The sequence below is a fragment of the Sturnira hondurensis genome, unplaced genomic scaffold, assembly GCF_014824575.4.
Source record: "Sturnira hondurensis isolate 20B ecotype Veracruz unplaced genomic scaffold, ASM1482457v3 Scaffold0015596, whole genome shotgun sequence".
Lineage (NCBI taxonomy): Eukaryota > Metazoa > Chordata > Mammalia > Chiroptera > Phyllostomidae > Sturnira > Sturnira hondurensis.
The window spans coordinates 25716092-25735836 of NW_028088227.1; the positions used below are offsets into that span (position 1 = coordinate 25716092).

Sequence of the window (19745 nt, forward strand, 5' to 3'; positions counted from 1 at the left end):
GTGTCTTCCTTTGTAGAAGACTTGCAACTTCCTCCTTACCTTTTGGGAGTGGCTTCCTGTCCTGTGACTGTTTCTTGACCTTTTCTTTACACTGAGGTAATGCAGTTCAGAGTCACAGGTAGGAGATGAGCCTCCTTCACCTGGGACCCCTTAAAACAAGTCTCGCATTGAAACTAAGAACAATCTAACAATAGTGCAGGGAACAGTGGGGAGAAGGATTTGAGGGAACTACTATAAAGGACGCATGGACAAAACCAAGGGGGAGAGTGGAAGCAAGGGAGGGAGGTGGGTTTGGCTGGGCTTGCAGGGGGAGTGGTGGGGAGAAAAGTGCAGACAACTGTAACTGAACCACTTTAAGTAATTAAAAAAACAAGTCTTGGACACAAGGGGATGTGGTCCTGCTTGCCAACCTGCCCCCCGTAATGTGAATGATAGAGGCAACGCAGTCCTCCTTGCGGATTTTTCAGCTTCTCCGAAGGTGCAGTCAAGATCTCCGGACTTGACATACTGCATTACACCTTAAAATGTGTTTTATTGTGAGCAAGTGAAAATCCAAAGCAACTATGTAGTTATGACCTAGATATAACTCTTATACTTTTAAGTATATTTGAGGGTATTTCCATTTGGTTGTGATTTTTTTGGTGTCAAAAACAGTGTGCATGTATAAAAACTCTAGCTGCCCACGAAAGTGTGTGTGTGTGTGTGTTTGGAGGAGGGGGCTGGGGCCCAACATTAAAAAAGTCTTCCAAACGAAAGGTTTCAGTTGGTGTGGGGCCCACTGTCCTAAATGTAAAAATGCGACCTATCCCAACTAGTTTGTATGAAAACTTTTGGCAGCAGGAAATGGAATTTGAACAAAAACCTTAAGTCCAAGAGTCCTTGGAAAATCTTTTGATGACTATGATTTAGTCATTGCAACCAGGCATTTCCCTTTTCCATTTGGGTTCACACGTTCTCCTGGGGTCCTTTTCCATCCGTGACGTCGTTAAAACAAAGCACTGACAACCTCGGAGTCAAAGCAAAGAGTCGCTGAACCGCACAGCGATCACCCAGTTTGTCACTGGGTAGCTGCTCACTTAGAACGGATGAATTCCATGGCACGCAAATTACACCTCAAAACTGTTTATAAGGCACGTTGAATCGCGTTGTTCTCTCCAAATATTCCCTTTGCCATATGATCGATCATTAACAGTGTTAGGTGTTACAATGCCCAGAGACCAGAGACCGGGGGTGCGAGGAGGGGGCGGGGCGGCCCTACCCAGCGCCCAGCCGGCACCGCCCACGCCCCAGGCACCAAGCCGAGCGGCAGAGTCCGGGACTGCGCATGCGCGGAAGGCTGCGCGTGCGCAGGGGCTGGGGGAAGGGGCGGGACGGCTGCGGGGCTCGGCCTACGCAGGGCGGCACTCCGCCCGGGGGCTTCGAGCTCGCGGTCGGAGGCCTCCCGCGGCTAGGATGGTCCTGGATGTGACCGGGAGGATTGGCGGCTGGCCGCGGAGGATGGTCGCCCTCCTGGGCGTGACGACCCTGGTTCTGGTCGCCGGGCCGCCAGGGATGTTGTCCGCAGCCGCAGGTGAGAGGCCGGGGTCCGCGCGCAGGCTCCGGGCTAGGCTGCGGCGGCGCCTGAAGCCACGGCCCCGGGACGTGGGTGGCATCGGGCGGACGTCCTTCTGGGAGACCTCGGATCATCCGTCATCCTCGGGTCATCCCCAGCGCACGGATTGAAACCGACTTGGTCTGGAAAACCGAACGAGAGGAGGCAGTGTGGAAGTTCCGTCCACCGCTCCCCGGGCCTTCGCCCCCGCAGCGCTGGGCGTCGAGAGCCTTCGGGTCGAGCTCGTTTTCTTGGGGGAAAATCGGGGAGCCCGGCTGGACAGTTTGATTTAAAGCGTGAGCCGCGAACCGTGTGCTGTCCCTGAAACCTGTTTCCTCAGTTTAGTAAACAATTCCTCGCACCTGGGAAGGAGATAAGATTCCAGTGATTTCCTTGTCGTCAGGATTCCTAGAGTCTAATAAAAAGTTACAAAGGACAGCTGCACGGCCGGAATGCAAAGGCCGGAGCCACCGGGCTCGTTTGCTGCCCTTCTTACTACTTAGCGGGGACGTGTTCGGGGGCGGGGGACTGTAGTTGCTGCTATACCGACGATTTCGCGGGGCGGGGAGGGCGGGCGGGATTCCCAAAGAGAAAAGGCCTGGCAACCTAGGGCAGGTACCCAGGGGTCCGGAAGGCCGCCTGGGGGATTCAAACCCTTAACCGTTCGCTTAGAAAACCACCCCCTCCCAGGGAGGTCCCTGGTGTTCTGTTTCTCAGACCTTGCCATCGAAATGGCACACAGTGTAGTATGCGGGTGGTGAGAGGCTCATGGTATGGCCATTTCTTTGAAGTCTTGGTTCATGAAAATTTGCGTTAAACTGGTATTTGCTTTAACGTAAGACTTTCCCCACAGTTTTTGCATAAAATTAACATTCCAGGAAGCTGTGCGTTAAGATCTGTAATTGAAAAGTAGATATTTTTTAAAGATCCTAATTCTAATCTAGAATAGAGAAGAGACGCTAAAAGTAAATTTCATACGCAGGTAGTATTTACTGTGCCCTTAACTGTCTTCTGTGCCAGGCACTACTCAAAGTGATTTTCAGCCTTGGGCTACAAAAACCGGCTGCGCGGCAGGGGCGCTGACCTCTCTTCCCTTAGAGGGTCGAGTGGAAAATGACCACAGGCAGCAAGACAATACCCGTCCTGTGTGAATGAATCAAAATTATACCTATTTTTTGTCAGGCCCAAAATGTAATACACTTTTGCGTGTGCCACAGAAATTTAGTAACTAGTTTATGTGTGCCACAAATGAAAAAGGTTGAAAATCCCCGAAATGTATGAACTCCCTTCAGCTTTCAAAGCAACTGCTAGGCACCATTGTCCAGGTTCTTGCTGTGAGCAAAGTGAGGCCCCGGGAGGCTGAGTGACCCCCCACTCCCAGGCCAGGATGGCTGCCCGCAGCCAAGTGGAAAATCAGACCCTGGAAGTCTCTCGATGGCCAACTTTTTCCTCAAAGGAAAAGTATTGTTCAGAATGAAATGAGATGGTGCCCTTAGCTTGAGATCGCAATGTTGCTCTGTCTTTCGCGTCATACGACTATTCATGTTGTTAAGCCTGGTACGTCGTGCAGTTCTTAGACCCTAAGAACATGGTGTGGACTGTGGGAGGAAGTTTGTATTTGTGCAGATGTATGTGTTTGGATTTATGTCAGACTTTTAAAAGCAGTAAACACTGTCCAGTTATCGGTATGAATGTGAAAGATTGGAAGCAACCAATTGTATACATGCAAGTTCTGATTAAGTGCCCATTATGTATTTTATATGCTGAAAGGGTGAAGTGAACTATTATCCAAAGGCTACTGCTAATAATAATAATAGAACAAAATCTATGACATCTAAACTCCTGCTGAGTGGACTGTTTCCGAGTCTCTGTTTATCAGTCAGTTACTTGCTGATCTCTCGGGGCCAGGACACCTCGGACCCCAGGGCCTCCTTCCTTGAGCAGGGGCTGCATCCCTGAGGAAGCGCCCCTCAGACTTGCTCTTCCCACCTCAAAGCCCAAAGCTGCAGAAATGGAGTATTCTGGACTGGATACTACAGATGCCATCCGATCTTTTGTTAACGTCTACGTGCATGGCCCTCCAGTTGCGTGCACTCCATAAAATGCCGGCAGGTGGGGTGGAAATGAAGTTTCACAGGGTTGAAGGGCAAGCATTCTGTGCAGGGACAAGATCTCAGAGACAAGGGGTGGGAACCAGGAAACAGAGGGTGGGGACAGGCCACGAGCACCTCCCTGAATCTAAAAGCACAAAGAAAACAGAAAGCGTTTTCTTTACTGTCCCCCCTTTGACTCCATACGGTAATTTCTCCCACCGGAAAGAAGAAGAGGCAGTCCTGGTAAGGCAGGAAGGAGTGCTGCACGGGCTGTGGTGGGAGCGGTCTGCAGGGTGACAGCGTGCCTGCCCTGTGGCAGAAGTAAAGGCTAGAACTCTCTGAGGAACCAGAGATGGACGTAAAAGCTGGTCTTTCAAAAATTGCTTTGTCACCGTGAAAACCCAGTCCTTCGCGCCATGGAAGGCGTTCCCTCGAACCCAGCATTATGCTGAACACTCGGGAAGGTGAGGAGTGAGTTTGCACGGCACACAGAGACCCTACCCTGAAGGACTTGTTGTCTGGTTGGAGATTTGTGTTTGACACAAAACAGTCTCCATCCCACCAGTTTTGAGAGCCCACAAGAGAGACGGGCACCAGGGAGAGAGGCATCCAACTGGCGGAAGATTTGTAGTAGAAGAGTAAGTGATGCCGGTCTCTAGGCGGACATCCTTAAAAATATCTACACAGGAGGGTTTGGGCTACGTGTGTCTGTGGTCGGGACCTTCCCAGGTCCCTGTGGGCCTGGCTGATGTGACAGACACTCGAGCTGCTCTGTCTCGGGGTTTGGTTCGGGGAGCAGTCCCTCCCTGGGACCGCTGTCTGCTGTGGAGCCCCGTCTGCCAGGTTCTCTCCCAGAGGGGTGAGGCCTGTCTCTGCGCAGAGGGCGTGAGACTGTACACAGTCGGTGTGACTTCCAGACCAAACAAAACTTCTCTTTTTACACAGAGAGTGTTTTTCCAGTTCAAAGACAATGCCTACTTTTTCCTTTATTGTACACTTTTATTGGGATATAACTGATATATAACACTTCTTATAGATTTAAAAATTCAATCTTTTTCCAGCTCTCCAATGCAGAGATATAAATGATTGGCAGCTTTTCTATGCTAAGAGCAACCATTAGGTGTTAGATTTTTTTAATACACTTTTTTATGTGTAAATGCATCTGTTCTTCAATCAGGCATGTGAAGGGAAGACTGACATTTTTAAAGATACCTGCAGTGGCCCTGACTGGTGTGGCTCAGTGGTTTGGGCGTCTGTCTGCAAACCCAAATGGCGCCGGTTCGGTTCCCAACCCAGGGCACACGCCTGGGTTGCGGGGCATGCAAGGGGCAACCAGCCGATGTTTCTCTCACACACTGATGTTTCTTTTTCTCTCCTCCCTCCCTTCCCCTCTCTCTAAAAATAAATAAATAAAATCTTTTAAACATATGTTTGTGGTATGTCCATAACTCTTCTTTCTTGTTACCTTCGTAGGGGGAACACACCTGAAACCTCCCCAGGATGTGGAAGTCTCCATCACTGATGACACCTTCACCCTGCGGTGGGCCAGCGGCAGTGACCCTGGCAGGAATGTGACTTTCTCGGCAGATTACCAAACGTACGTATGTGACTCTGCTGACCCAGTGGCCAGAATCGTCTGAAACATTTTTATAATTCCAGCACCATCTCTTTTTTTTCAGATTTGTATAACATTTGGTTTGTTCATTTCTTAAAGAAATTTCGTGTCTACCTACTACATGTAACTTCCTTTCTGCAGATAGTCAGTCAGTCGACCTTCTCTTTGGGCATCGACACCACAGAGCTGCTGGCGATGGCCAGCAGGCGCCCGGTGGCCCACAGCCGGACTTCGGTCTGGATGCTCCGCCCACTCCGACGAGAAAACCCACTCTGAGCGAGAGCGTGGCAGACACTTGAAGCAGAGAGAGCCCAGGACGGCGGGTCTCCTGCGGACAGGCTTCTCTCTTACCTCCACTGTTCTCAGTGTCTGCACGCCCACAGCCCCCAAAGTGGGGTTTTGAGGCCCCCTCCCCAGTGCAACTTGCCACTCTGGGCAGCTGGCCAGGGGGCTAGGCAGGCAGGGGTCCCAGAAGGAGGGATTTCAGGAGGATGCTCCTCGGGGAGGCCAGTGCTTTGCTTGGGGTGCTGGGGCATGTGTGCGCCTCTGCTCCCTGTCCCTGCCCCCGAGAGGGCCAGCCATCCGCAGCCAGGACACAGGCCTGGGCAGAACCAGGACCTGGCCACTTCACCCACCGCCACACCGCCCTCTTCTGCTGTTAGTGTCGGGGGACATGTGTGAGCATGCGTGTGTGTGCATGTACACATTCATTCATAGATAGTTTTCTCAGAATTGATAATATGGGGGGGCAAAAGTAGGTTTACAGCTGTGAGCATGTGAAACAGTTCATTCCTGCATGGTTATTTATTACTGTGTTATTTCCCAGTGAACAGCTGTAAGCCTGCTTTTGCTCACCCCATGTAAGAATTTTTATCTCTAGGGGGTTTCTTTACATTTAACGTTGACATGTTACCAGTTGTGTTCTTTGCCTTAGTTCAGAGTTTTCTTATTGGACACTGTTTCAAAGTGGTAGAGGTGACTTCAGATACCCTTGCTGAAACTGCTCTGTTCTCTGTCCCGAGAACAGAGCCCAGTCAGTGCCCTCGAGCTCCTTCGTCACCCGGGGAGCTGCTCCCTCCAGTTCTTTGGTGCCCACTCACCGCCACCACCCCCCCACCCCCTGTCCCCCGGACCTCCGGGGGTGGGGTATCACGGGTCTTCCTCTGCTGTGCTCTGACAGCTCTGGAAACAGCTGCCTGGGGGGGAACGTGCCAGCCTGCACGTTTGGGGCGCTTGTGGAGCAGGCTGCCACTCACATGTGAGGCTGTCCTCTGTGCCTTGTGCTGTGCGCCCGTCTCCTTGTGTGTCACCTAAGTAGAGAGAGAAACTACAACCGTGTATGTACTTTGGCATCTGAAACAGATGTTTCTGGGGGTGGAAAGAGGCAGGTGACTCTGCAAGATCTGAGACGGCAGCTCACACCAGGACCGTCCGGGCAAACGGGGCTCAGACACCCTGATGACAAAGCATCCAACTAAGCACGTCATCGTGCGTGCTGAGCGCTCGCCCAGGAGGCCTCGGGACGGCGCTGGGGCACGAGCAGTCTGCTGGCGCGTCCTCCAGAGCAGCCGCCGGCCGGCGTTTCTCAGAGCGGAGGGTGCAGATCGCTGTTGACAAGTGACAGACCCCGTTAGGATGCAGAGCCTGTGGGGCCCACACAGGGGCAACAGTGCCTGCGGCCTCTCCCCAGAATCAGTTTGGGAGCCAGCAACGCTGGCCACCTGTCACACGGGAAGTTTCCCGTTTAAGGTCAGAGCATCCAGGTGAATGGACCACGGAGCGTGGCCGAGTTCATATCACCTTGTTGTGCCTTGGCCCCCATGCCCCCGATGGGAAGAGGCCCGTGTGCTGTGCCCCTGCCCCGGACCCTGCTGCAGCCTCCTTCCTCCGGAGTTGCTTTTTCAGATAAGCGACATCTGAGGAGAACACAACACCAAAACCAGTCCGGGGTTTGAGGTGCAGCAGTGTCCTCCTGGACTGTCCCGTTGCACAGAGGTGCCATGGTGCCCGCCCAGCCTGCTCACAGAGCCTGGACAGGGGCCATTGGGGAGGGCCCGGCCAGGAAGGCGGTGTGCCGTGTGCTCGTGTGTGCTTGCAGTCGTTCTGAAGAGTGTTTCCGTTTTGGAAAATAGGGTAGACTAGTGTTTGTGTCAGCACCACGATTGTCTGGGAATCACCCCTCGTTTCTGTTGTCATAAAACATCTTTAAAGGGAATTCTGCGGTATCACAAAAACAAAGTCATCGAATGCTAGGACTCTGGACTACGCTGGCCAGCCTCTCTGCTTTGGAGTGGGCGGGGCTTCGTAGGCAAAGTTTTGGGGGCTCCTGTTCCCTCTCTGCCCTTCCTCCTCACTCCAGGTGCTTTCCCCTCTGCAGCAACAGGTCCCTTCTGGTGTGGACGTGGGGTGGCCGCCAGGTTCTTCACGAGCCGGGAGACCCTCACATTGGTCACTGAAGCTTTTTGATTGATTTGGTCCACGTTGAGAAATGCATGAGTGCATGTCATTTCAAATTCTTTGCTTCTGGTGATGTGGCAGGAAAGAAGGATGTTTCGGTTTTGAGGGGGAGCGGAAATTCTCAAACCGTGGTGATTCCGAGGCCGTTCGTGGGGCCAGTACCTCTGTTCACAGGAAGAGGCCAGGAGGGAACCCTCGGGCCCAGCTGCCCCATTTTCAGGACGGAAGAGAAGCTCCAGAAGTCGCCCAGCCCACTCTCAGCCCGTGGGTCATGGCTTTCTCTGCTGCTCTGATATCTGAATGCAACCCCCACAAAATTACAGAGCTACCAAGTAACTCCATGTCAGGACGAATCCTTCTTGTGAGTGATAACGTGGTGTATCGCACTGGAAGCGTGGACGGTCACGCACTGGAATGTCAGCAATACAGTAACTCACGTAGAAGAAGTAACGAACTGGGTTTATAATGTTAGTACCAGAAAACTTGTCTGACACACAATCACATGTATCCATTTGCTCATCCGTTCATTCATTTGCTTTTTTATTTTAAAGGCTCACGACGAATAATTGGATGAAATTGCCTGGGTGTCAGTATATTGCCAGTACCAACTGCGACTTTTCTTCACTCAACATAAACATAAATGTCTATGATGAAATTAAATTGCGTATAAGAGCAGAAGAAGGAAACAGTGTTTCTCCATGGCAGGAGCTTGACCCATTCGTACCACAGCATAAAGGTAAGGAAAAGCCTCCGGCTGAGGTCGTCATGTTGTTCAGCAAGTGTCGCCCGGACAGCTTCCCGGGGCTCACGGTGTCCCACCTCAGACTCCCTCGTTCCTGCCCCCGCCTGCGTTGCCTGCCTTCCCCACCTCGGTGGCTCTCAAAGCAGGCCCCCTACCCCCCATCCCCACCCCCGACAGTGGACCAGAGCCACCAGAACTCGGAAGGCTCCCTCGCCTTTTCCGGCCTCTCTCGAGCGCCCTGGGCCATTTTCCGAAGCGGCGGGGGTGGGGAGAGCCATCTCTATGAGCTGAGCAGGAAGGCGCCTGGAGCAAAACGGGAAACCACACTCTTGCTGCGAAGTTGGCTTGTCTGGGGAGATGTAGTGTTTTTTATAACAAATACTAGTTACAGTGGTGTGATCATTATATTTAATGAATTGAATACTTTAAATTTTTATCACTTTTGGTGTTTAATGTGCTAAACATCAAAGGACATGACCCGATGAAGAAAAGTTCTCGGGCCCTCGGTTTCTCGAAAAGGACCCTGAGACCCAGGCCTTTGGGAGCTGCCGCCCCCACGGAACCCACAGGGGTGTTTGCCGCCTTCGCCCTGCCTCTCCTCGCCCCCACACCTCTGCCCCTCCGTCCGAGCTTCGTGCCTGGTCGCTATACTGAACCCACTCTACAGGGTCACCCGTGACTTCCTGTCCTCCTCGGGGTCCGTTCCTCATGGCATTCGTGTGATCACCACTCCCCCTTCCTGGAACCCTTTTGTCTCTGGCCCCTGGGGGCATGGCCTTCTCTGCCTGTTCTGCTTCTCGGTAGCCCCAGTACCCGCTGCTCCTGCCCCAGAGGGCTGCAGGGTTCTGTGGCCAGCCTCCTCTCTGCTCCCCCCCCCACGGGTGACTGACAGCCTCCACGCTGTCTGCACTCAGACTCCCAGAGTGCCCCCAAGCCCCACTCCATCCCTGCACCTTGGATTTGTCTCTCCCGCTTTCTGGTCAGCATCTCTGCGCAGGCGTCCGCAGTCATCTCCACTCTCCCCTCCCACTGGCTGGTCTCTGGCATCGCCGGCCCCTGGTGACTTAGTCACCCATTGCTCTGCTCAGGCCCAGAGCCTCTGAGTCGCCTTTGACTCCTCCCCCCCGACTCCCCACACTCTGCCGGCAGCAGCACGTCCCCCGACTATGGGCCTGTCCCTCCACTCAGGCTGCGGGCCCTCCCAAGGCCACTGTTCCTGCAGGCAGAGTCCTTGCAGCAGCTGTGTCTGGCTGCCCTGTGTCCTCAGACGACGGTCAGGGCGCCCCAACCCAGACGTCAGCCAAACTGTAGCCCTCTGCCAGCCAGAGCCCTGGTTCTGTAGTCCCTGGCTTCTGGCTACTGTTGGCCCTCCCCACCCCCACTCAGCTCTGCAGGGTGGTCAGCCCCTCCCTCCACAGTGCCGGGGGGGCCTTCCCAGACTGACCTGTCTGGGCCAGCTCTCTCTCCACTCTGTCCCTCCATGTCACCCCCGGTGCTGAGAGCACACAGGACATGTGCATGTGTGACCGGGCTTTTGCTGCATCCCGTGAAAGCGTGAGCACCACGAGGCACCTCTCTGGTGTGCCGTGTTGGCACATGGAAAGTGGTCGCAGTTACTTTTTCAGTGACTGGGTGTTGTGTGGGAGAGGTCAGATAGTGAATGTTTCTGTTTTTACAGCTCAAATTGGCCCTCCAAAGGTGCATTTAGAAGCTGAAGATAAGGCGATAATAATACACATCTCTCCTCCTGGAGGAAAAGACAGTCTCATGTGGGCCATGGACAAGTCCAGGTTCAACTACAGCATAGTCTTTTGGAAGAGCGCCTCAGATGTGCGGGTAAGCACGTTTCTGTCTTTGATTCATGTGAGAGAGAGACGGCGTGGATTCTGGGGTTTGACCCTGTCCTGTTAAAAACAGACTTCCACCCTTTTTTGTGACAGACGTTCAATACCATGCACTCCAGATACCGGGTAAGCCCCCTCTCACCTGAGACGGCTTACTGTGTGAAAGCGAAGGCGAGACTTTGGCTGCAGAGGAGGTCTTCGGTGGAGAGCCCCATGCACTGCGTGAACACCACCGGTGGGCAGTGCGTTGGGCTCCGGGCGCGGTAGGAACAGACGGGCTGGCAGTCTGTCAGTTCGGGCATTTTTCCTGTAGCTGACGGAATTCGTGGGGTGGTTTAATGAGCGTTAAAACAAAAGCACTGGTAGAGGCAAAGACGTTTGTTCAGTATCCATGGAAAGAGGGAAGGGGTTGCTGGAACAGCGAGACTCCCAAAAACTCTGCCTTTATAAAGAAAACGTTAGCGTAGGAGTGCACTCTGATACCGTGGATGAGCGACACCTCTCCAGCCACCGGCCCCAGTCCCCTGTGTCAGCGAGCAGCAGCGCAGGGCCTCCCGTCAGACTTTCTAGGGCGGCCCCAGCACACAGGCAGGCGTGCAGCCCTTCTGTTCTGCAGTTTACGTTTAGCAGACGGTCCTGCCGGGGGGCGGGGGGGGCGTTCACAGCCTCTTATCTTGCCTGGTGGATCCATGATCTCTATGCAGGGTGCCCCCCCACCTGCCAGCGCCCCTCGCTCTTTTCCATGGCCGCAGGGAGTCCGTCATGGGAGCGCCCCACAGCGGTGCAGGCCCGTGGTCCACTCGCCCGGATATTCAGGGCCGCCCGGCTCCTCGTCGCACTGAAACATGCGCTTTCTTGTGTTCTTTGCCTTCCAGTTGAAAATACTGACCAACTGCCCACACCAGAGAACCTGCAAGTCAGTGGAGAAGGGCAGGTCTACATCCTTCAGTGGAACTACACCCACGAGAACGTGACTTTCCAAGCGCAGTGGCTCCAGTAAGTTCCAGTCCACACAAGCCTGTGGTGCAGTTTATTTGGGCAGGGTCATCCGCTGCTTCTCACGGGCCGGCTCCTGCCACCGGGCTGAATCCCGGGAGCTGGCTGTGCCGTGGGGGTGGGATGCTCGGTTCTCATCCTGGGCCCTGCCTGGTCCTTTTCCTTAGGAAGGCACGGTTCTCGTGGCGAGCCAGCACCTCTGTCGGGGTGCCTGGCGCAGCCCTGCTCCTGCCTGTGGCGCTCAGTGCCATAAGGCCCATGCGGCCCTGGGACCGGCCCATTCAGCTCGGCCTCCCGCTTTCCTTTACCGGTTCAGTGGTTTTGACGGGTTTTTAGTGGGCACTGGAGTGGGGATTGAAGAAGGCTGGGAAGAACCCTGCTCTGTGTGGCTGAGCGAAGACCAGAAAACTATGGATGGAGTCTGACCCACACAGTGGGAGGGCGCAGTTCTGATGGAAACTGTAGGGGATGAAAGGGGAGGGAGAAGAGAAGAGGGAAATTGGGGACGAGGTTGCGGGGGAGCGTCCAGGGCAGAGAAGCAGAGCAACAAGGGCAGGTCCAGGTGACGTAGGGAGGAAGCAGAGAAGAAGGGCCGGAGGGGGGAGGGGGGAGGCAGGCGCAGCCAGGACGGACTTCTCTCTGTCCTGTGGCGTCAGCTTGGGGCTGAGAGTGGGTGTGTGCTGGAGAGGCATCGAGTGTGTGCATGCCATTCCATGCACATGTGACCTCCCAGACCGGGCAGCCAGCTGCAGGTGTCTGCTGGGAACACTTCACTTGCAAAAATTTGTCCGGGAATGGCCACAGGCTGCAGAGGGAGAGGGACTTCGGAAGGCTGGTCCCCAAGTTTTGTGTGTGTACCTGGCACCATGAACGAAGCACTGAAGGGATTATGAAGGTCCAGGAGGACGAGACAGGTGGTTCTAGGAACCTGAGCCGAGCTTAGCGGGCGCTGCCAGGTGCCGTTTGGGACGAAGGAGCGGAACACAAACTCTAAGGCAGCAGAAATTAGAAATGCAGGGGCAGTCGGTCTGGAGAGGCCTGGGCAGCCTTTTGGCAGGAGCTGACTGTTGCATCAGGCACGAAAAGTGGACAGAACAGCGCCCTGGGCTGGGCTGTAGCCAACAGGGAGCTGGGGGTAGGGGAGACATTCAAGGAGGTGGGCTGGAGAGAGGTGTTGGTCTCCTGTTGCTCTAGGACAAACTGCCACGGGCTCAGCAGCCTTAAAAACGTCATCTGCTGCCTCCGGGCAAATGCTGGCCAGCAGCTCAGGCCGGCCATGCAGGTCCCCCACTCAGCGTCTCGCAAGGTGGCAGTCCAGGCCTGGGCCCGGCTGCAGGCGCATCCGAGGCACGGGGTCCTCGCCCCGTCCTGGGGACCTCGCCCCGTCCTGCGCTCCTGTGTTGCTGGCAGGAGGCACGTTCTAGCCGCACAGCTTACAGTGGCCTGCTTCTTGGAGCTCCTCACAAGACAGGTGACGAGGGTCCGTCTAGACCCTCTTGGATTCACTTGAAGTCCACTGACTTGCGACCTTAATTTCATTTGTAAAATCTCTTTATCTTTCCTGCATTGATGTGAGTCAGGAGTCGTGGGTCCTGCCCAGACCCAGGAGTGATGTGTACACCAGGGTACAGGCCTCTCAGGGCCACTGTGACATGAAATGTCACCGCCCCAGTGGTGGAGACCTGCCCGGGGGCAGCGAGACTAATGAGGGAGGGACCATGTTTCACAAGCAGCCCGCAGCATTCCTGGGACCCGAGCGCCTGGAGCACATCACCGCTGGTCAGCTTCCTGGCCAGGGTCTGGGGTTTTCTGTCACATCTGGGTCACCCATTTCCTGAGGGCGGGGCCCACGGCCGTGACAGGCTAGCCCCCACCAGAGTGTGTAACTTGCTCCAGGTACTCAATAAAATGAATGTGTTTGGAGCTTTAAAAAAACTAATTTCTTTTTTGTCTCAAAAGCGCCTACTTAAAAAAGACTGAAAACTTCGAGGCAAAGTGGGCCCCGTTGCGGACCTGTGAGCACATCAGAACCTCTTGGTGCACCTTCCCCCGCAGCGCCTTCTTGAGCGGGATCTACTTCCTCCGCGTGCGCGCCTCCCGCGGGAACCGCATGTCCCCGTGGTCCCAGGAGAAGGAGTTCGACACCGACAGCCAGGGTAAGCCGGCAGCCGCTCTCCTGCAGAGTCCTGGGGTGGCCGCCCAGCCTGAGCTCACCGGCACCCACACGCGTGTCTTCCAGCCTCCGTCCCCACTCCCGTCCTGATCTTAAAGGCCGTCAACAGCAGCTCTCTGCGGGTCTTCGTCGGCACACAGAGCAAGTCTGCGTACCAGCGTTACCTGACAACCTACGAAATTATTTTTTGGGAAAACACTTCAAATGTGGAGGTAAAAAGACTGTAGTATGATTTCATAATTTAGAGTTATAACTGACTGGGTAAAAAAAAAAGCTTGAAGTTTACATTCTGGGGAACTCTTCAGATCTGAGACTGTGGTGCCCTCCTGTATTTGCGGCGGGAAGGACGTCAGCCATCCGGGAGCGCCGCAGGGCAGCGCTCTGACCCCCTGCCCCCGCCCCAGGCTGTTTGCAGGATGCAGGCCCCGGGCCCCTTGGAAGCCACTCAGGCTGCTCTCTGGGGGTGGAGCTCAGGAACTGCGAGCGTCACCGCCCGCTGACCACTGTGGGCCGGCGCTGTGTCACTGGCTTGGCTTGCTGTCTGCTGGGGGGGGTGGGGGGGCCTGTCTCTTATGCCCTGGGACACCCACCCACATATCTGGCCTCTGGGCTCCCTCTGGGTGCAGAGCTTCTTCCCAGTTGTGACATCCGAGACACCTCTGGGCGTGCTAGGTGCCTCCCAGGGACCGGCCGCCTCTGGTGGGGCTGAGTCACGGCCGTGGCAGTGGCCCATGGCTCTAGGAGAGCAGCTGCCTCCAGCCCCGGCTCGGCCCAGTGCAGTCTCACCTCTGTGTCTTCAGCTTCACTGTGCAGGTGGCACAGAAAGACCCGTCTGCAGAGGCTCCTGCGGGACAGCCTGACAAAGGGCCCAGAATCCCGGTTCAGACACTAGACACCACCAGCAGAGAGCCCACGGCCCCAGACAGTCCGCAGCACTCCTGGACCGCCCGTCCTGTGGGTCGTAGTTAGGGGTCAGCATTTAAAGGTCTTATGCCTTTGAGTTGGTTAATAATTCTTTAACTTCACTTTCTGTCGGGAATCGAAGAGAATTCCAGTTGCTCGACCGCTTTACCTGCCTGCACACACCGTAGCCCCAGCGTCACTTGGCCCAGTGACAGTTCCGGGTGGTTGTCCCTCGTTCAGGGAGACCCAGGTCTGCGTCTCATGCTGCCAGATCACCCGACCGCCTGTTCTCAGGAACGCGCTGTACTCTCTGGTCCTGTCTCCTCTCGAAATGGTGGCGATCGTGGTACCCGGTCTCTGGGAGCTTGTTATGGGGTAGCAGATGAAGTGATACCTTGCACGCTGCTCGGTTCACGGTCGAGACCTGTGCTGGCCCACTGGCCAGAGCTCCATAATGATAGCTCATGTGCACTGAGCGCCTACTGTCTCAGGCGTGTGCTCAGAAGGATTCTGTGTGCATTGTCTCCATCATTCCCCAAACAGCCCTGCCGGGCCGCGCGACTTCAGCAAACATTTGGACGAGTTTCCATTGCAGCTTTCCTGGCAGGCGTGACAGGGCGTGACGATGGCACCCCTCCGGCATGTTCTGAACAAAACACGTCCAAGGGTCTTAAAATAATTGTGTTTCTTTTCGGCAGCAGCATCTTTAACTTTCTGACTTGGTTATACAGCGTCGTCAAAGACAGGTTTGTGCTTCTCGAAGGCTCCCAGGAGTGTTGGGAGTGGCTGGTCTGAGAGGGACCATTCAAAGAGCCCAGAAGGTAGCTGTTCCTGGTACGATTTCGTGAGGTGACTGAATTTTACCAATGACGTGCTTCTTTCTGTAGAAAACCCTCACAGAGGAAAGGGCCGACTTTGTTATTCCGAACTTGAAAGCGCTGACCGTGTACTGCGTCAAGGCCAGGGCACTCCTGCACACCCACAAGTGGAGCAGCAGGAGCGCGCTCAGCGACACCGTGTGCCAGAGGACGCAGCCAGGTCAGAGCCCCAGTGCGGGGCCGTGGGGCGCGGGGCTGGCCGTCGCCCAGCGACTCGCGTGCTTTAAAGCCGTCTGGCGCTTCGTTTTAACTGCGGAAACGGAGAGGACGTGTTCTCCGTGAACGCCGTGAATTAGAAGTAGGCCTTCGGGCTAAGTCTTTCAGTTTTAGAAAATATCGTTAGTGCTCAGTTCCATCCATGTTTTTGAATGCTTTACATTTCATCCAATGCCCACATAATTGACTTTCTGTAATTATTACCTTTCAGCATTAAATAAGACTTAAATGTCTTACATGCTCCTCGAAGTCTTATGTGGAAATCAGTTAGTTCTGTTGTGAATTTGGTTTTTCCACGTGGAACTGGGCTGCTCCCGGCTTGTGCTTTCCCTCCTCACATGGGTGTGTCGGGGCCGGGTCCCAGAGTCCTGGGGTGGCCGTCCGTGGGGCTGCCCCCCTCCCGGGGGGCCACTCATGAGGAGCACATGTCCTGCCACAGCAGGTGTGGGCCCAGCACTGCCAGAAATACCTGTAAGGATGTGATTTCGCAGATTTGCACTTACCAGACTCCCTTTCACATGGCCCCGTTTCTCTCCCACGACCCACCACTGCTTTTAACGCGTGTGTGGGCAGAACCCACCTGGGCACTGAGTACTGTGACCTGTGTTTAGGAGACTCTCCCAGCGTCTGGCTGACGGTTGTCTCCTGCACTGTGCTCGCTGTCAGCATCACCCTGTGCGCCCTGCAGGGCCTACGGAGACTGGTTGACTACGTGTTCTTCCCGAGCCGAGCACCGCCCTCCGCCATCAACGAGGTGGGTGGCTCTTCCGTGTCGCAGCGGGATTGTCCTTAAAGGGCAACCGCACCCGATTTCTACAGGATATACGTGTTCTCTGCTATTTAGAAAACAATGCTGACTTCACCTCGTCAGCGGGTCAACTGTGGAAACAGTTGTTTAATGGAACACTGCAGGGGAGAGTGAGGTTTGTCCGTAGTCACGTATTTTTCTGGCAGTTTTACCCCTGGAAGTCTTCGTAGTCCTGGAAAGACCAGCCACTGCCCTTGGGGCAGGAGCTGGGGTCCTGGGCCTGCTGGGGAGGGGCACCTCAGAAGCGGAAAGACAACACGCGCTTCCTCGGTGGCCCCCCGTGAGGTCGGGACAGTCAGGGAAAGGCCTGTGTGCAGTGGGCCTACGCCTGGTGGTGTGTCCCCCTCTGGGGCTTCCCAGGCCTGGCCCAGATGAGGTGAGAGCTCGGGCCCTGGGGCTGGAGAGACACGAAGGAGAACCGGCCGGCTGGGGTGCATCTGCGCAGGCTCTGCAGGCTCGAGCAGGCGCCCCCGGCTGGGCGGGGGCCGGTGCTGCCTCCCCACGGCGTGGTGAGTGGCGGAGACATGAGCTGAGTCCCATGAAAATGCTCTGCGCACATTTCTCTCGTGTCCCTGAGTTTAAAGTCGTTTTGATGCATTCTAATACTCTTCGCATTAAAGAGATTAAACTAGCTGGGGACAACAGCTATTCCCATGTGACAGAGAAAATGAATTTATCATTTTTGTGCTTCTGGGTCTTTGTGGACCGGGTATAAAATATTTATATTTCACGACAAATGCCCACAGTCCAGGCTTGCGCTGTCTGTCCCCTTGGTGCCCCGCCCCGCCAGCAGGGGGCACCTCCCTCGGGCCCCACTCCCACCGGGAAGGACTCCAGGCTGCGTGCAGCCTCGTGAGCAGTGGTTTGGTCTGCGTGGACTTTCCGTACAAAACAGAAGCTGCTAAGACTAGAAAGTTGATTTTTATTATTTTAAGTGATCCATTTCCATTTTCTTTCTTTTTTTAATTAGTACATCACTGAACAGTCACTAAAGAACATACTACTTTCCACTTCCGAGGAGCAAACTGAAAAATGTTTCATAATTGAAAATATGGACACTGTCGCCCTAGTAGAAGAAACTCATCGAACTGGTGAAGGTCACAAGACATACAATTCCCAGACCAGTGAGGATTCGGGGAACTACTCTAACGAAGACGAGAACAGCAGCAGCAGAGCGAGCGACGACCTCGGGCAGGAGGCCAGTGTGTGGCGGGAGTGAGCGCCGACCCCTGGGGGCGTAGCTGGCCTCCGCCCCGGGCTCGGCCCCTCGCGTCTCCCGGTGCCTGTCGGGAGGATGTTTGCTTGTTGGAGGAGAAACATCTCTGTGATGTGGGTCGTAAAAACAGGCCAGTGCTTATTAACCTGTTTACAGAGCAGTTGCAGGAATCTGGCGACAGGCCTTCCACATCGCTTCCCCAAGGGGACGTCTTCAGAGACCTGTCCCTGGGCCTGTCCCGGCCTCTGGGGGCTCTTACTGTGCCTGTCGGTCGCAGCGCTGCTGCGCTGTCACTGGCACGTTCTCCGTCCCGAGGACACAGCCCCAAGTGTCTCAGGAGGTGCTTAGACGTTGGGTCTTTCCTTCTGCCGCTGACCCGGGCCCTAGGGAGTTTCTCTGGAAACGCTGATGGCCACCACGACCAACAAGACTTCCTGAAGGGGTAGCTCGCCCCAGACAGCGTCTCAGGGCCCGGAAACGTGAGACCTGGCGTTTCTCAGAGGAGTCGTGCCCAGAGCGTGGGCTCTGTCCCGCCTTGCAGCTCCCTGAGCTTCCATGGCTCGGGGCTCAGGCCGGCTTCTCTCCGCGGCCGCCCAGATGCCTGGGCCCGACCAAGTTGGGGCGACAGCTGCTGATCGGAATGTGCAGCAGGTAGAGTCGCAGAGAAACAGAGAGCTCCCCAATAGAGAGCTCCCCAATAGAGAGACTGCTCTGGTGTTTTAGGGAGTGGAGAGTGGAGAGGTCGGTGGCAGGAGCCTTGGCTGCGGGCGGGGTAAGCCGAGGAAATCTCGGACCTGGCAGCTAAGAGGCGCCGCTGACATGGGCCCCCGAGACGTGGGAGCGCGTCTCCAGGGTTGGAGACCCTCGGTTCCTGTCAAGGAGCGGTGTCTGGGCCACGGTAGCAGCACGCAGGAGGCCCCGGGCGCTGGCCATGGGGACAGGAGCACGCAGCCTGCCCCGTCTGCTGCAGCTTCACCAGACGCTTGTCCGTGGGCCAGCGGGCCTTTTCCTGAGACTCCGTGGACTTGGGGGCACTGGTGACCTGCCTCAAAACTACCACGCTGATGGCTCTTGGCATGGATAGATGTAACATAAGAGTTTGTGTGAAAGATTTCCGTTGTTAGCCACACTACTGCTATTACTATTAACATAGAAGGTAGACGAGTGTCTCAGAGGTGTGCTTAGTGGCACGGTCTGTTGTCACAGCCACACACACTTAACACCCACACGTGTGTGCCCGCACTGCGTGGCCCGTGGCCCATTACGGGGCCACGAAGACCAAGCCTAGGTTCTCGTCAGAGGATTAGAAATGCTGTTCAGAACTTCAGCGTCTGACCAGAACTTCAGCGTCTGACCAGAACTTCGAGACCTACAAAAGCTATTTTATAAATAGCATTAGAGTTATGTATCTTTTACCCGGCCTGCGATCTCAAGAGCAGTGTCTGGTAGCACCTAAGAATCAGAGAATGCACGGAAACTTTCCTTTTTACCCCTCCTTGCACCCAGTGACTGCCTGACATGTTACATGTTTGTTGTGTCTGGGGTCTGACTGCCCCCACGAGCCTCCGCGCTCTGGGAGAGCAGGTCTTTCCCGTTCCCAGGCGCATCCCCAGTGCCTGCCCTGGTGCGGAGCCTGACACTGTAGGTGCAGGAAACAGCGGTCAAGTGTGAAATGTACAGTTTGATGTGAGTGAGTGTTTCTGACAGTGTCTGTGTGTTCACTGACTTGTAGAAGGACATACCAATGTTTTCCCTGTCTCCTTGTAAAAGCCTTTTGTACCAATAATTCTGTGTTTTTGTCCTTAACCATATTGCTGTAAGTAGTTTTTATGTTGATGTAATAAAACTAGGGGCCAAAAGTCTTTGACTTGGTTGTTGTGCTAGAACTTGGTAAATGTTCATGCACCAGAGGTGCTGCAGCCGGAACCTTCCCCAGGAGTTGGTGGTCCGAGGGCAGGTCCCGGAGCCCCACGGCCAGCATCGTCCTGAGGGGCTGCCGCCGCCACTATCCCACTGCTCGTCCTAGACAAGAAGGCCCTTTGTACTCTTTTCTCAGCTGGTGGTGGACCTGGTTGGAGCACAGCTCACCTGCCCCGCTCTGCTGTCCGGGCCGAGGCTGCCTCGCTTCCCCGGGTTCTTCTCGGGATAAGCACCTCCCAAGGGGACTCCCGGTCCCCACACATCTGCCTCCCCGCAGCTCAGCACTTGACTCT

General features: G+C 55.1%; 1 protein-coding gene across 2 annotated transcripts; it reads left to right on the plus strand.

Moving 5' to 3' along the window:
* The first annotated feature begins 1370 nt into the window (after nt 1-1370).
* On the plus strand, nt 1371-19394 carry IFNAR1 (interferon alpha and beta receptor subunit 1). 2 transcript variants are annotated; one of them, XM_037065282.1, is made up of 11 exons: nt 1371-1570; nt 5158-5281; nt 8308-8492; nt 10177-10334; nt 10439-10577; nt 11218-11338; nt 13298-13494; nt 13578-13723; nt 15302-15452; nt 16120-16262; nt 17287-19394. In XM_037065282.1, exons 1-11 carry the CDS (start codon nt 1453-1455, stop codon nt 17533-17535), a joined length of 1731 nt encoding a protein of 576 aa, XP_036921177.1. In that variant the 5' UTR covers nt 1371-1452; the 3' UTR covers nt 17536-19394. The 2 variants fall into 2 exon arrangements, with proteins under 2 accessions (XP_036921177.1, XP_036921178.1); XM_037065283.1 differs by having other exon boundaries at nt 11221-11338.
* The last annotated feature ends 351 nt before the right edge of the window (nt 19395-19745 follow it).